This window comes from Corvus hawaiiensis, chromosome 1, assembly GCF_020740725.1.
Source record: "Corvus hawaiiensis isolate bCorHaw1 chromosome 1, bCorHaw1.pri.cur, whole genome shotgun sequence".
Classification (NCBI taxonomy): Eukaryota; Metazoa; Chordata; class Aves; order Passeriformes; family Corvidae; genus Corvus; species Corvus hawaiiensis.
Window position 1 is genome coordinate 97,534,534 of NC_063213.1, and position 15,979 is coordinate 97,550,512.

Consider the following 15,979-nt stretch of genomic DNA (forward strand, 5'->3'; position numbering starts at 1 on the left):
GGGAAAAAGAATAAAAAAAGAGGAAAAAAGAGAAAAAAGGGTAAGAAAAGGAAAAAAGGGGAAAAAAAGGGAAAACAAAGGGAAAAAAGGAAAAAAAGGAAAGAAAAGGAAGAAAAAGGGAAAACAAAGGGAAAAAAAGGAAAAAAAGGAAAAAGGGAAAAAAGGGGAAAAAAGAATAAAAAAAGAGGAAAAAAGAGAAAAAAGGATAAGAAAAGGAAAAAAGGGGAAAAAAGGGGAAAAAAGGGAAGACAAAGGGGGAAAAGGAAAAAAAGGAAAGAAAAGGAAGAAAAAGGGAGAACAAAGGGAAAAAAGGAAAAAAGGGAAAAAAGAAAAAAAGGGGAAAAAAGAATAAAAAAAGAGGAAAAAAAAAGAGAAAAAAGGATAAGAAAAGGAAAAAAGGGGAAAAAAGGGGAAAAAAGGGAAAACAAAGAGAAAAAGGAAAAAAGAGGAAAAAAGAGGAAAAAAGAGGGGAAAGAGGGAAAAAGAGGGAAAAAAGAAAAAAAAAGAAAAAAGAAAAAAAGAAAAAAGGGAAAAAAAGGAAGAAAAGGAAAAAAGGAAGACAAGGGGAAAAAGAATAAAAAAAGGATAAAAAAGGGAGCAAAAGGAAAAAAAAGGAAAAAAAAGGGGGAAAAGGGGGAAAAAAGGAAAAACAAAGAAAAAAGGGAAAAAAGGGAAAAAAAGAGGAAAAAAGGAAAAAAAAGAGGGAAAAGAAGGGGAAAAAAGGGAAAAAAGAAAAAAAGGAAAAAAGAGGAAAAAATAGGAAAAAAGAGGAAATAAGCCAAAAAAAGGCAAAAAAAAAAAAAAGAAGAAAAACGCAAAAAGGAGGAAAATTAAAGAATGGCAAAAAATCAGAAAAAAAGAATGAAACCCCACAAAAATGACCAAAAAAAGCAAAAAGCAAAGAGCAGAAAAGCAAAAAAAAGGAGCAGAAAAGCAAAATAAAGAGCAAAAAAAGCAAAATAAAGAGTAAAAAAGCAAAATAGAGTAAAAAAGCAACCCCAAACTCCCCCATTCCTGCCCCCAAAGCCCCAATTCCTGTTCCCAGACCCCAATTCCTGTCCCCAGACCCCAATTCCTGCCTGGAATTCCTTTACTCACCTCAGCTCCCGCCCCCAGTTTTCCTCCTGCAGCTGGAAGAAGGCAAAAAAAATTCCATTTTAGCCCCAGCAAAATGCAGAATAAAATCATTGGTGATTTTTGGAACACGGGAATGTGGCCCTGGAGCTGAAGCCCGGCATTTAGGACTCTGGAAATGGGATAAAATCCACAAACGAGCTGATCCCAGCTGGATAAATCAGCGAAAATTTGTCTCTTTTGGCAGAAAATCCTCCCTTGATCCCCGTTTTTAACACCTGGCAGCGTTTTGGAGCTGCCGAAGCCTCCCCACGCTCACGGAGGTGCTGTAAAAATGGGATTTTTCCCCCAATTTGCTGCCCCGGATTTGTGATTTCGGGACAGAATTCCAAGGAATCTCACCAGAGTAGGGATTGCCAAAGAGGAGCTCTCCTTCTGCAGGAGCTGGGCTTGGAGCTGCCGAGGGAGCAGAGCCGGGAGAAATCCTCTGGAGCCGGGAGAGCTCCCTCCGGAGCACCTCGTTCTCATCCCGGAGATCCTGCAGGGCCCAGGGGATTCCCAGGGGAATATCCCAGGGGAAAGAAAAAAAAATCACATTTGGATGGAACTTTGAGCCCCTTCATGGGAATCTGAACTGCTCTGGATTTGCAGGGAGCTCGGCCCTGCTCCGGCTGGAAAAATCAGGGAGGGAGGAGGGATGGGATGAGGGGGAATGGGTTCAGACTGCTCGAGGGTGGGATCAGGTGGGATTTTGGGGTGGAATTCCAAACTGTGAGGGTGGGGAGGGGCTGGGATGAAATTCCCACAGAAGCCGGGATCCCTGGAAGTGTCCCAGGCCAGGCTGGAGATCGTGGGAGGTGTCCCTGGGTGGGATTTAAGGTCCTTCCAACCCCAACATTCCATAATTCCTTATCCCTGGGAGGTGCCTGCAGCTCCCTGGCCCTGCTGCTGCCCATCCAGGCACAATTTGGGAGCTTTTTGGACAAAGGATTCATGGAATTGCCCCCAGGCCGAGAGCTCGGAGCCCTGCTGCCCTCAGGGAGAGCCAGGCCCAGTTCCCACCTGGTTTTCCTTCTTCGCTCCAGCTTTTTCCTCCTGCAGGGCCTGGATCCGACCCTGCTGCTCCCTCAGCTGCTCCAGCACATCCTGGGTCTGTTTCTGTGGGAAGAAAGGTTTGGGAAATAAATCCTGGGGAAAGGGAAATCCTGGGAAAAGGGAAATCATGGAAAAGGCCTCGGCCTTTCCTCCTGCAGGGCCTGGATCCGACCCTGCTGCTCCCTCAGCTGCTCCAGCACATCCCGGGGCTGGTTCTGTGGGAAGAAAGGTCCGGGAAATCCTGGGAAAAGGGAAATCCTGGGAAAAGGGAGAATAAAAGGACAACCCCATGCTCGCTGCCTTTATTCCCCATAAATAAAAGGGAAAAGGGAAAAGGGAAAAGGAAAAGGGAAGAGGGAAGAGGGAAAAGGGAAGAGGGAAGAGGGAAGAAGGAAGAGGGAAGAGGGAAAAGGGAAGGGCAGTAGCCTGGACAGATTTTGGGTAACTTGTTTTATTTTCCCCTAAACCCAATTCCTGAAACAATTTTGCTCAGAGGCAACAATTCTGCACCAAAGGCACTGCCCAGGATCCCTGAATTCCCTGGGGTTCCCTTCATCCCCGAGCTGACCCCACAGGGATCAGGACAGAAGCTGAATTTACGGAGAGGTTCCTTCCCAAAGCGAGCCCCGGGCGAGGCGTTTGCATCTAAACTCAGAGTGCCTGTGCCCAGAGCCACCATGGAGATCTCTCCTTTCCTAAAATTCCTGAGATTTTCCAAGGATTGAGCCGGATCTGGAGCTGTTCCCGGCCTCAGCCCCTGCAGGGAAGGCTTTACCTGGTGCTGAGCCGAGGTTTGGAGCAGCTCCTGATTCTCTCCCTTTAAACTCTGCAGCTGCTTCGTCTTGTCCTGCTCCGCTCGAGAGAGATTTTCCACTTCTTTCTCATAATCCGACACTTTGGACTGGGGAAAAAGGAGATTATTCCACCATCTGAAGAGATTCCTGAGTTTTATGAGGAGATTTTAAGGCTGGGAGCTCAGAGAACAAAGGGAAAAACCAGAGGATCCACAGCCAGATGGGTTTTCCCATCGTTCTGTGTCTCCAAAATCCCAAACCAAACCATTTTCCGTCTCCTTTCTCCCCTCCCAGCTCCCAGTTTGGTTTCATCCCAGAGCTGGAGATAATTTTAGGATGTTTTTCCAAACAGAAGTGGGTTTTTTTTTGCCTGGATCCTTGGCAGGATCTTGGTTTGGATCACTTCAGGGGAGTTTTTTAGGGAATAAAATCCTCCGAGTTTCTCTTGGAAATTCAGATTTCTGGAGCTTAAACCCCACCAAAAGTCGGCATTTTCCTAAAGAACTCAAAAAATCCAAACCAAACCCCTCATTCCATTGCTGGAGACCCCTCAGGAGGGGGAGGGGTCTCCAGGAAGGGACCGGAATTCCATTGGAATTCCCAGGAAAGCAGGGAATCCCGCTTGCTACCTGCAGCTGATCCAAGTGCTCCAGGGCTACCCTCAGCCTCCCTTCCAGGCGCTCCTTGTCGGAATTCACTCCCTGGATCTGCTCCTTGAGCCTGCCCAGGACAGACCAGAACTCACCCAGGGTTTTTAGGGATGGGAATTCCAGCCCTGGGGGCGAATTCCCGTGGAATTCCCGGCGCTCACCGCTGCAGCTCCGCCTCCCTGCAGCCCCCCTGCTCCTTCAGGGCCCGGTTTTCGGATTTCAGGGAATTCAGCTCCAGCTCCAGCCTCTCCGTGCTGCTCCTCAGGGATTCCAAAGCCTCCTGCAGCTCCTGGGAACCAGAAGGGGCCCCAAACAACAAATCCTGCTCTGCTCCGGGGCTGCAAAACCCCCAAAAATCCTCCCCCCAAATCCCTCCTTTCCACCCTGTTTCAATCCTGTGGAACCCTGGGAAAACCTCAAGGAGGAAAATCGGAATTCCAGTGGGATTTTTGGCCCAAGGATTCACAAATCGGGGATTTTGGAACCTTTCCTGCACCTGCAGCTGCCTCTTTCCAGCGCTTACTGCTGATCACGGCGGAGGTGTGGGATGGGTTGGGAAAGGATTAAAGAGGTAAAATGGGGAGAAACCTCTGGAATTCCCTGCGGGAAGCACCCAGGGAAGTCAGACCTGCCTCAGTCCCTCTTCACCGTTCAGCTTCTGCCTTAAAATATTCATTTTGGGGTTGCCTGCGTTTCAGAAACATGAATTTTTGGGGTTATCTGTGTCTTAATCCATGAGGTTTTGGGATACCTGTGTTTAAAAATGTGAATTTTTGAGCTACCTGTGTCCTAAACCAGGAATTTTGGGGTTACCTGTGTTTAAAACATGAATTTTTTGATTCCCTGTGTCTAAAACCCATGAATTTTTGGGTTACCTTCACCTTTCAGCCTCAAAGCTTCTGCCTTAAAATATTCTGAATTTTGGGTTATCTGCGTTTTAAACCAGGAATTTTGGGTTTACCTGTGTCTTAAAATATCAATTTTGGGGTTACCTGTGTCTTAAAAATGTGAATTTTGGGGTTACCTGTGTTTTAAACCAGGAATTTTGGGGTTCCCTGTGTTTTAAAACATCAAATTTGGGGTTACCTGTGTTTAAAACTGTGAATTTTGGGGTTCCCTGTGTTTTAAAACATCAATTTTGGGGTTACATGTGTTTTAAACCATGAATTTTGGGGTTACCTGTGTCTTAAACCAGGAATTTTGGGGTTCCCTGTGTTCTAAGCCATGAATTTTGGGGCTACCTGTGTTTAAAACTGGGCATTTTGGGGTTCACTGTGTTTTAAACCATGAATTTTGGAGTTCTCTGTGTTTAAAGACATGAATTTTGGGGTTCCTTCTGTTTAAAAACTTGAATTTTGGGGTTACCTGTGTCTTAGAATATAAATTTTGGGGTTCCCTGTGTTTTAAACCGTGAATTTTGGGGTTCCCTGTGTTAAAAACTGTGAATTTTGGGGTTACATGTGTTTTAAAACATCAATTTTGGGGTTACCTGTGTCTTAGAATATAAATTTTGGGGTTACATGTGTTTTAAACCATCAATTTTGGGGCTACCTGTGTTTAAACCCGGGAATTTTGGGGTTCCCCGTGTTTTAAACCACCAACTTTCGGGTTACCCGCGTCTTAAAAATACTCATTTTTGCCCTTGCCGGCGCCTCAAAACGTGCATTTTTGAGTTGCCTGTGCCCTAACCCAGGAATTTTGGGGTTCCCTCCGTTGGAAACGCAGGAATTTGGGGCTCCCCCGCGTTTCCCGGCGCGCTCCGGGCTCACCCGGGCGCTTCGGAGCTCTCCCTGCAGCTGCAGGTTCCTCTGGCGCAGCTCGGCGCAGCTCCCCCGCAGCTCCTCGTTCTCCCCGCGCAGCTTCTGGTTCTGCAGCTCGACCTCTTCCACCTCCCCCTGCCAGGGACACAACCCCACAGCGATCCCAGAGCGCCCCAAACATCCCGGGAAACTTCTGCGGACGGGGCGGCCGCGGATTCCTCGGGAATTCCAGCCCAACCCTGCCCGGGAAGGATTTCTCCTCAAATGCTTCCCCCCTCCCCGTTGTCACGTCCAGCCCTTGTCCCTCGTGCTCTCGGTGCCACCCGTTCCCACCAAAAGGCCCGAAATTCCCCAAAATGTGGAGGGTTAAACGCACAGGGAGCTGAGGATTCCGAGTGGGAAAAGGGCAGGAAGAGAAAGAAAAGGGTCATGGACAGAATCCAAGAGGAGCTGCAGGTCATGGGATCACTCCCTGTGAGCAGGGAAAAAGTGGGGAAAAGCAGGGGGAAGTGGGGAAAAATGGGGAAAAAGAGCAGGGGGAAATGGGGAAAAAAGCAGGGGGAAATGGGAAAAGCAGGGGGAAATGGGAAAAGCAGGGGGAAATGGGAAAAGCAGGGGAAATGGGGAAAAATGGGGAAAAAAAGCAGGGGGAAATGGGGGAAAATGGGGAAAAACAGGGGAAATGGGGAAAAAAGCAGGGGGAAATGGGGAAAAACAGGGGAAATGGGGGAAAACGGGGAAAAAAAGCAGGGGGAAATGGGGGAAATGGGGAAAAAACAGGGGGAAATGGGGAGAAGAGCAGGGAAAAATGGGAAAAGGGGGGAAAAAGCAGGGAAAAGCAGGGCGAAATGGGAAAAGCAGGGGGAATGGGAAAAGCGGGGGAAACGGGGGAAACGGGGGAAAAAAGCAGGGGGAAATGGGGGAAAAAGCAGGGGGAAATGGGGAAAAAAGGAAAAAAGCAGGGGAAATGGGGAAAAAAGCAGGGGGAAATGGGGAAAAACAGGGGAAATGGGGAAAAAAGGGAAAAAAGCAGGGGAAAATGGGGAAAAAGCAGGGGGAAATGGGGAAAAAAGCAGGGGGAAATGGGGAACTGGGGAAAAAAGCAGGGGGAAATGGGGGAAAACGGGGGGAAATGGGGAAAAAAGGGAAAAAGCAGGGGAAGAGCAGGGAAAAATGGGAAAAGTGGGGAAAAAGCAGGGAAAAGCAGGAGGAAACAGGGAAAAAGCAGGGAAAAGGAGGAGAAACAAGGAAAAAGCAGGGGGAAATGGGAAAAGCAGGGGGAAATGGAAAAATGGGAAAAAGCAGGAAAAAACAGAGAAAAGCAGGAAAAAAGCAGGGAAAAAGAAGGGAAAAACGGGGTAAAAACAGGAAAACAGGGAAAAACAGGGAAAAGGAGCAGAAAAAGGAGGGGAAAACATGGAAACTGAGGGAAAAGCAGGGAAAAGGGGACACCAGCCTGGGTGGTGACCACCAGGATGTCATCGTCAGCCTCCGGGCGGAACTGGAAGGGGACGCTGGCCCCCCTGACCGCCCCGTCCTGGTCCACGTAGCAGAACTGGTAATGCTCATCGTCCTTGGGCAGGTAGTAGGCTGGGGACACAGGGACAGCCTCGTTAGGCACTGCTGCTAATTAGCGAAGTGGCTTAATTAGAGGCCCGAAAGCGAGGGACGCAGGGAACGCCACGTCCCGGCTCGGCGCCGTTCCTGCCCCGCCGGGAATCCCTCGTGCCGGGGGGACAACACAGCTCTGCACGCTCAGGAGGGAGGGTTGGAGACCCAGAGGGGCATCAGGGTCCAAAAATCCCCGATTTCTGAATGTCAGGGTCCCAAAAATCAGGGATTTCTGACTGTCAGGGTCACAAAATCCCCGATTTCTGAATGTCAGGGTCCCAAAAATCCCTGATTTCTGCATGTCAGGGTCCCAAAATCTCCGATTTCTGAATGTCAGGGTCCCAAAAATCAGGGATTTCTGACTGTCAGGGTCACAAAATCCCCGATTTCTGAATGTCAGGGTCCCAAAAATCCCTGATTTCTGCATGTCAGGGTCCCAAAATCCCCGATTTCTGAATGTCAGGGTCCCAAAAATCCCCGATTTCTGAACATCAGGGTCCCAAAATCCCCGATTTCTGCATGTCAGGGTCCCAAAAATCCCCGATTTCTGAACATCAGGGTCCCAAAATCCCCGATTTCTGAATGTCAGGGTCCCAAAAATCCCCGATTTCTGCATGTCAGGGTCCCAAAATCCCCGATTTCTGAACGTCAGGGTCACAAAATCCCCGATTTCTGAACGTCAGGGTCCCAAAAATCCCCGATTTCTGAATGTCAGGGTCCCAAAATCCCTGATTTCTGAATGTCAGGGTGCAAAAATCCCCAATTTCTGAATTTCAGGGTCCCAAAATCCCCGATTTCTGAACGTCAGGGTCCCAAAAATCCCCCATTTCTGCAGGTCAGGGTCCCAAAATCCCCGATTTCTGCATGTCAGGGTCCCAAAATCAGGGATTTCTGACTGTCAGGGTCCCAAAATCCCCGATTTCTGAACATCAGGGTCCCAGAATCCCCGATTTCTGCATGTCAGGGTCCCAAAAATCCCTGATTTCTGCATGTCAGGGTCCCAAAATCCCCGATTTCTGAATGTCAGGGTCCCAAAAATCCCCGATTTCTGAATGTCAGGGTCCCAAAATCCCCGATTTCTGAACATCAGGGTCCCAAAATCCCCGATTTCTGAATGTCAGGGTCCCAAAAATCCCCCATTTCTGCAGGTCAGGGTCCCAAAATCCCCGATTTCTGAACGTCAGGGTCACAAAATCCCCGATTTCTGAACGTCAGGGTCCAAAAAATCCCCGATTTCTGAACATCAGGGTCCCAAAATCCCCGATTTCTGCAGGTCAGGGTCCCAAAATCCCCGATTTCTGAATGTCAGGGTCCCAAAAATCCCCGATTTCTGAATGTCAGGGTCCCAAAATCCCTGATTTCTGAATGTCAGGGTGCAAAAATCCCCAATTTCTGAATTTCAGGGTCCCAAAATCCCCGATTTCTGAACGTCAGGGTCCCAAAAATCCCCCATTTCTGCAGGTCAGGGTCCCAAAATCCCCGATTTCTGCATGTCAGGGTCCCAAAATCAGGGATTTCTGACTGTCAGGGTCCCAAAATCCCCGATTTCTGAACATCAGGGTCCCAAAATCCCCGATTTCTGAATGTCAGGGTCCCAAAAATCCCCGATTTCTGAACATCAGGGTCCCAAAATCCCCGATTTCTGCATGTCAGGGTCCCAAAAATCCCTGATTTCTGAACATCAGGGTCCCAAAATCCCCGATTTCTGCAGGTCAGGGTCCCAAAATCCCTGATTTCTGAATGTCAGGGTCCCAAAAATACCCGATTTCTGAATGTCAGGGTCCCAAAACCCCCGATTTCTGAATGTCAGGGTCCCAAAAATACCCGATTTCTGCATGTCAGGGTCCCAAAAATCCCCAATTTCTGAACATCAGGGTCCCAAAAATCCCCCATTTCTGACTGTCAGGGTCCCAAAATCCCCAATTTCTGAACATCAGAGTCCCAAAATCCCTGATTTCTGAATGTCAGGGTCCCAAAATCGCCAATTTCTGAATGTCAGGGTCCCAAAAATTCGGATTGATGAATTTCAGGTCCAAAAGTCCCTGAGAGGATTCATAATTCCTCAGGGGATTCCCTGAGGGAATTCCCTGATTTATGAATTTCAGGTCCAAAAACCCCCCAATTCCTGAATTTCGGGCTCGAAAATTCCCGATTTCTGAACTCCACACGCAAAAATCCCTGACTGACGCATTTCAAGCCCAAAACTCCCCAAATCGCAACTTTCAGATCCCGAAACCCCCAATCTATGAGACTTTTACATCCAAAACTCCCCGACGGATGAACTCCAGGTCCAAACCCGCCCCATTTCCGACGGGATTCGGGATGAACCTCCCCCAGCCGCGCGGGAATTCCGGAATTCCCTGCGGGATCCCCGCTCCCAGCTGCTCCCAGCTCACCTTTGAAGTGGATCTGCTGCTCTGTGGTGCCAGCAGCGGGCACAGGAGCCCACAGGAAGGTGAAATATTCCCGGGTCGTTTTCCAGCCCACCTGCAACAGCAAAATCCTCCCGTGGGCATCCCACAGCTCGTCCTGTGGGAACGAGCCTTCATTCCCACAAACTCAGGGGGGTTTTTTTGGGCTGATATCCTCATTTTTCAGGGTCGTGGTGTGGGCTTGGAAGGGGAGTAGTGGGATCATGGGATGGGGAGGATTGAAATCCCATCCCATGCCACACTTTGGGACAGCTCCCGCTCTCCCAGGCTGCTCCAAGCGCTGGCCTTGGACACTTGCTCAGGGAGTTGGATGATTTTTTGGATCCCAAAATCCCTGGTTTAGGAATTCCAGACCCCAAAATCCCTGACTTATGAATGTCAGATCCCAAAATTCACACGTACGAATTTCAGGCCCAAAAATCCCCCGTTTATGAATGCCAGATCCCAAAATCCCTGATTTACGGATTTCAGGCCCAAAAATCCCCCGTTTATGAATGCCAGATCCCAAAATCCCTGATTTACGGATTTCAGGCCCAAAAATCCCCCGTTTATGAATGCCAGATCCCAAAATCCCTGATTTACGGATTTCAGGCCCAAAAATCCCCCGTTTATGAATGCCAGATCCCAAAATCCCTGATTTACGGATTTCAGGCCCAAAAATCCCCCGTTTATGAATGCCAGATCCCAAAATCCCTGATTTACGGATTTCAGGCCCAAAAATCCCCCGTTTATGAATGCCAGATCCCAAAATCCCTGATTTACGGATTTCAGGCCCAAAAATCCCCCGTTTATGAATGTCAGATCCCAAAATCCCTGATTTACGGATTTCAGGCCCAAAAATCCCCCGTTTATGAATGCCAGATCCCAAAATCCCTGATTTACGGATTTCAGGCCCAAAAATCCCCTGTTTATGAATGCCAGATCCCAAAATCCCTGATTTACGGATTTCAGGCCCAAAAATCCCTGGTTTATGAATGCCAGATCCCCAAATCCCTGATTGATGAATTTCAGGCCCTAAAAGGATTAAAGAGGTAAAATGGGGAGAAACCTCTGGAATTCCCTGCGGGAAGCACCCAGGGAAGTCAGACCTGCCTCAGTCCCTCTTCACCGTTCAGCTTCTGCCTTAAAATATTCATTTTGGGGTTGCCTGCGTTTCAGAAACATGAATTTTTGGGGCTATCTGTGTCTTAATCCATGAGTTTTGGGGTCACCTGTGTTAAAAATGTGAATTTTTGAGCTACCTGTAACTAAAACCAGGAATTTTGGGGTTACCTGTGTTTAAAACATGAATTTTTTGATTCCCTGTGTCTAAAAACCATGGATTTTTGGGTTACTGTTGGGGTCCCTCCCCTGCCGTGTAGCCCTGGGAGAGGGGCCCTGAGGGCACAGACACGGGGCTTCCCTGCCCCTGCTCAGCCTCGTTCCCATTGGTTGGTTTGTGTTCCCTGCGCGGGCAGAAGGACCCTTGGTCCCGTGACTGGGACAGTTCCTTGGCAGAGCTCCGGCCATGCGGCTGGAGAAATAAACATCTCTGAAACAGCTATCAAGAATCTGTCTGTCCATATATATTTCCTTTCCACGGGACTCCTGGTTTGATATATGCGTGTTGCAGGATCCCCACTGCAACATAATGGTGGAGAATTGTGAGCAGAACGATCCCCGATCCCTAAGCGACTGATTTGTGTGAGTAAACCCTGGAAACTTTGGATTCCTCTTCTTGGTTTTGCTTTGCTATTCCATATCTAAACTATGGAGGAACCGTGGGAAGACTCTTGGCTCTCAGAGCCGCATATGGACATTTATCTTAAACTTAAAATGATTCTTGAACAACGATTTGTGAATTTTAGCTTGATTCAAGCTCAAAAAGAACTGAAACACTTCCTGGCATGGTTGTTTAAGAACTTTTTCTATGTTTCTTGGGATTTAATTCTTACCAAGGGCTTTTGGAAAACCGTTTGGACACAGTTAATATTGGAGTCAAAATATATGCCGATGGAAGAATATTTTCGTGAATATTATTTAGTTACCGAGACTGTTGAGCAATGTCAGCTGTGTCCTGGTGAAGGGAAGCGTGGCGCAGGGACCGTGCGGCCCAGGCCACGTGCACCGAGCGCTCTGCGAGCAGCAGCGAGGCAGTTCCCGCGCGCGGGCGGAGCCACGCGAGCCGCAGTGTCGGTGGCGGAGCGAGGCGCGGCGGGAGCAGCGGGACCCGGCGGTGCCCGCCCGGCCCTGCGCAGCGCGTGGTGGAGCGAGCCCCGGGAACGCCCGACCGAGAGGGGCGGCACGCGGGCGGCGGCTGGCGGCGATGGCGGTGGAGCAGAGCTGCGCCCAGCCGAGACACGCGCTGGAGCGGGGCGCGGGGGAGTCATCGCTCGGGGGCCCGGCCGAGACGTGGGTGCAGCGCCCGGCAGCGGCAGCGAAGCTGCGACCAGAGGAGGCGACGCACGGAGAACTGAGCGGCGCGGCCCGGCCCGGCCCGCGCAGCCCCGAACGCGACCCCGGGAAGAGCGCGCAGGCACCAGCAGCCCTGACAATTCCAACACGGGAGCGACCGAAAGAGACAGCAAAGACGCAGCGAGACAGAAAACAGCAGCCACTCGGAAAAAGGAAAAGATCATAGTAACTAAGACCTTAGGGATAGTAAAATGGTATAATGTTAAGCAAAATTATGGTTTTATAACAAGGTGTGACAACCAGCAAGACATATTCGTGCATAGAACTGCTATTAAAAAGAATAACCCTGAAAAATGCATCCCAAGCTTGGGAGATGGAGAGGTGGTGGAATTTAATATTGTACTAGGGAGAAAAGGGTTACAAGCATCGCAGGTCACTGGGCCTGATGGTGTTCCTGTAAAAGGCAGTATATATGCAAAAAATCGTAGTCATGTTAGACAATATCTCCATTGTAAGCCCCCCCTACAGTTTCCCTTTCCTAATCCCACCTTTCCCTTTTACCCTATGTCCTATTACCCCCAGTGTATTCCCAATCCGTTTTTTCACCCATGGTTTCCCTCACAAAACCATGCTTTTGCCAATTGTTTCCCCAAAAATCCCTTTCCAATGCCGAGTGGGGGATGAAAAGGGGGAGGGAAGAAGTTAAACCCTCTCCTGCCTCAGTTTCCCCACAAAGCATGCTCAGAGTTCTGTCTCCCTTCTGTCAGCCCTAAGATGTTCCACAGAATCTGATTGGACATTTAAAGACTCAGGAGGGTGGCTTGTTTTGTTTTGAAACTGTTCTTGTTATGTTTATCCAGTTGTTTTCATTCTCCTTTTATTAAAATAAAACGGGTGAGGTGTTGGGGTCCCTCCCCCGCCGTGTAGCCCTGGGAGAGGGGCCCTGAGGGCACAGACACGGGGCTTCCCTGCCCCTGCTCAGCCTCGTTCCCATTGGTTGGTTTGTGTTCCCTGCGCGGGCAGAAGGACCCTTGGTCCCGTGACTGGGACAGTTCCTTGGCAGAGCTCCGGCCATGCGGCTGGAGAAATAAACATCTCTGAAACAGCTAGCAAGAATCTGTCTGTCCATATACATTTCCTTTCCACGGGACTCCTGGTTTGATATATGCGTGTTGCAGGATCCCCACTGCAACAGGTTACCTTCACCTTTCAGCCTCAAAGCTTCTGCCTTAAAATATTCATGAATTTTGGGGCTATCTGTGTCTTAAAATATCAATTTTGGGGTTACCTGTGTTTTTAAAACATCAATTTTGGGGTTACCTGTGTCTTAAAAATGTGAATTTTTGAGTTACCTGTGTTTTAAACCAGGAATTTTGGGGTTCCCTGTGTTTTAAACCAGGAATTTGGGGGTTACCTGTGTCTTAAAATAGAAATTTTGGGGTTACCTGTGTTTTTAAAACGTGAATTTTGGGGTTACCTCTGTTTAAAAATGTGAATTTTTGAGTTACCTGTATTTTAAACCAGGAATGTTGGGGCTACCTGTGTCTTAAAATACCAATTTTGGGGTTACCTGTGTTTTTAAAACATGAATTTTGGGGTTACCTGTGTCTTAAAATAGAAATTTTGGGGTTACGTGTGTTTAAAAATGTGAATTTTGGGGTTACCTGTGCTTAAAAATGTGAATTTTTGAGTTACCTGTGTTTTAAACCAGGAATTTTGGGGTTACCTCTGTTTAAAAATGTGAATTTTGGGGTTACCTGTGTTTTTAAAACGTGAATTTTGGGGTTCCCTGTGTCTTAAACCAGGAATTTCAGGAGATCAGACCTAGCTCAGCCTCTCTTCACCTTCCTACCCTAACAAATCCCCGCTGGGCTCCACAGCAAAGCCGTTCCATCGTTACCCACTGAAGGAACAACCCAACCACCGCCTCTCCCCGCCCTTCCAAAGTCCCAGCCCTGCGTTCCTGGCCCGGCTTTTTCCCGGGATTTTCCTACCTGGAAGATCCCCACCCAGTCCTTCCCGCGGGGGACGATGCCGGGGCTGAGGCTGTAGTGACAGGTCACGTCCGTCCCGGGCACGTAGAACTTCTCCACGTTGGTGAAAAGCACCTGGGAGAAGTGGCAGCGCTCCAGGAGCACGCAGGAGGTGGGAGGCTCCTCGGGGGAATCCTCCATGCTGGAATTCTGCAGGGATGAAGGGACAGGGATGAAGCGCTGCTGGGTCCGTGGGACCCAATCCAAAGCCCCTCTGGACAGGCTGAGGTTTCAGGGGCTGCCCTGCTGTCCCCCCGCCACTCTGGGGACACCCTGGCAGGTCCTCTGAGGGGTCCGCTTGGATTTTCCGCTCTCAAATCCATGGGATTATAGCACGGAATGGCCTGAGCTGGGAGGGATCCACAGGGATCATCCAGCGCAGCTCCTGATGCTGCAGGACACCCCAAAATCCCACCCTGTGCATCCCTGGGAGCGTTGGTCAAACCCTCCTGGAGCTCTGGCAGCCTCGGGAATGAGACCATTCCCTGGGGAGCTGGTCCAGTGCTTATTCCACCCTCTGGATGAAGAACTTTCCCCTAAAATCCAACCTAAATCCACCCTGACGCGGCTCCAGCCGCTCCCTCAGGCCCCAGGTCAGCTCCAACCCAGAAGTTTTCCATGGAAATGAACTCCCCGGGACCCTTTCTTGGCGTCACGCAGGAAGCGCCGGCATTCTGCGCCCGAAAATCGGGCAGGAGCGTGGATTGGGACTGCCAGGATGGGCTTGGAAAGGAAAAGGTACCCAGAGCTGGGAAATGCTCGTGATCCTGAGGGAAATGAACCCAGCCCCGCCTTGGGCCGCGCCGCTCCCAGCCCCGGTCACGGGACGATCCCGGTGTTCACCGGCGCTCACAGTCCAGCCCCGCCCTGACGATTCCTGGGCTTTTTCCTTCTTTTTCCCCGTTTTCCTCATTATCCCGGCGCGTCCCGGGGATGCAGGAAAACGCCGGGATTCCTCCTTCCCAAGCGAGACCACCTTCCAGCCGCGGCGGACAGCAGGACACGGGGGTGTCCCGGTGTGTCCCCGCTGATCCCGGGATCCCGATGGAGCCTGGGGACAGCAGGACACGGGGGTGTCCCGGTGTGTCCCCGCTGATCCCGGGATCCCGGAGGAGCCTGGGCAGCGATGCCGGGACGCTCCCCCGCCCCCGGCCCGGGCACAGAGGGAACCGAAAGTGAAAGTGTCGCTGTCCCCTCCGGCGGGGCAGCCCCGGGCACCCCCCGGGACAGCGGACCCCGGGATGGGGACACCGGAGCCCGACCCCCTCCTGCCCCCCGCACTCACCGAGGGCCGGCCCGGAGGCTGCGGGGCTGCGGGAGCGGCGGAAGACCGGGAATAGGCGGAGCCCCCCCCAGCCCCCGCCCGGGATGCCCGGCCCGGCCCCACCCCTGGGCGGGCCCGGCGCTGCTGGGACTCGTAGTTCGGGGAGAGGCACCGGGACATCCCCGGGACCGGGACACGGACCGGGACATCCCCAGACTGGGCACTTCCATCACCTGTCATGGAATCATGGAATGGTTTGGGTGGGAAGGGAACTTAAATCCCATCCCATTCCCGCCCCTGCCATGGGCAGGGACACCTCCCACTGTCCCAGGCTGCTCCAAGCCCCAGTGTCCAGCCTGGCCTTGGCCACTGCCAGGGACGGGACAGCCACAGCTGCTCTGGGAATTCCATCTCAGGCCTCCCCCACCTTCCCAACACCCAATCTAAACTTCCCCTCTTTCAATTTGTACGCATTACTCTGTGTCTTGTCCCTAAATCTCCTGCTGAAGGGTCCCTGTCCTATTCCCTGGAGCCTCTTCGGTGCTGTGAGGTCTCCGCACCTCCTTCCCTGGTCCCGCAGAGCCTTCCCTGGTGCCACCTCCCTGCTCCACCGGCGCCATCCCAGAGCACGAGGCACCGGATCGTGTCCAGGCGGTGCTGGAGTATCCAGGGAGGGACACTCCACGCCCCCTCTGGTCTCTGTTCAGGGCTCGGGCGCTGCCCCAAGGAAGTTTTTCCTCCTGTCCAGGTGGAACTTCCCGGGCATCAGTTCCTGCCCGCTCCTCTGGTGCCACTGCTGGGCCACATGGAGCAGAGCCTGCTCCAGCCTCTTCACACGCAGCCTTTCGCTATTTCAGCCTCCTCTTCTGGAG

The 15,979-nt window shown here is 50.8% G+C and overlaps 1 protein-coding gene and 1 long non-coding RNA gene across 2 annotated transcripts in view; both read right to left on the minus strand.

Annotated features, from left to right (window-relative positions):
* Positions 1–15,932, minus strand: part of CALCOCO2 (calcium binding and coiled-coil domain 2) — a 17,150-nt gene extending 1,218 nt beyond the window's left edge. Inside the window, exons 1-11 of the mRNA XM_048322013.1 lie at positions 15,668–15,932; positions 13,805–13,993; positions 9,381–9,471; positions 6,830–6,963; positions 5,383–5,508; positions 3,775–3,902; positions 3,593–3,683; positions 2,945–3,070; positions 2,137–2,232; positions 1,477–1,612; positions 1,019–1,130 (exon numbers count right to left, since the gene is read on the minus strand). Of these exons, the coding sequence (XP_048177970.1) occupies positions 1,019–1,130; positions 1,477–1,612; positions 2,137–2,232; positions 2,945–3,070; positions 3,593–3,683; positions 3,775–3,902; positions 5,383–5,508; positions 6,830–6,963; positions 9,381–9,471; positions 13,805–13,993; positions 15,668–15,727 (1,289 nt within the window). The 5' untranslated portion in view covers positions 15,728–15,932. The remainder of the gene's footprint in view (positions 1–1,018; positions 1,131–1,476; positions 1,613–2,136; positions 2,233–2,944; positions 3,071–3,592; positions 3,684–3,774; positions 3,903–5,382; positions 5,509–6,829; positions 6,964–9,380; positions 9,472–13,804; positions 13,994–15,667) is intronic.
* On the minus strand, positions 4,582–5,376 carry LOC125333382. The gene is made up of 2 exons (XR_007206837.1): positions 4,855–5,376; positions 4,582–4,792 (listed from the first exon to the last, which is right to left on the minus strand). It is a non-coding gene; the product is annotated as an uncharacterized LOC125333382 (long non-coding RNA).
* Positions 15,933–15,979: the final 47 nt, after the last annotated feature.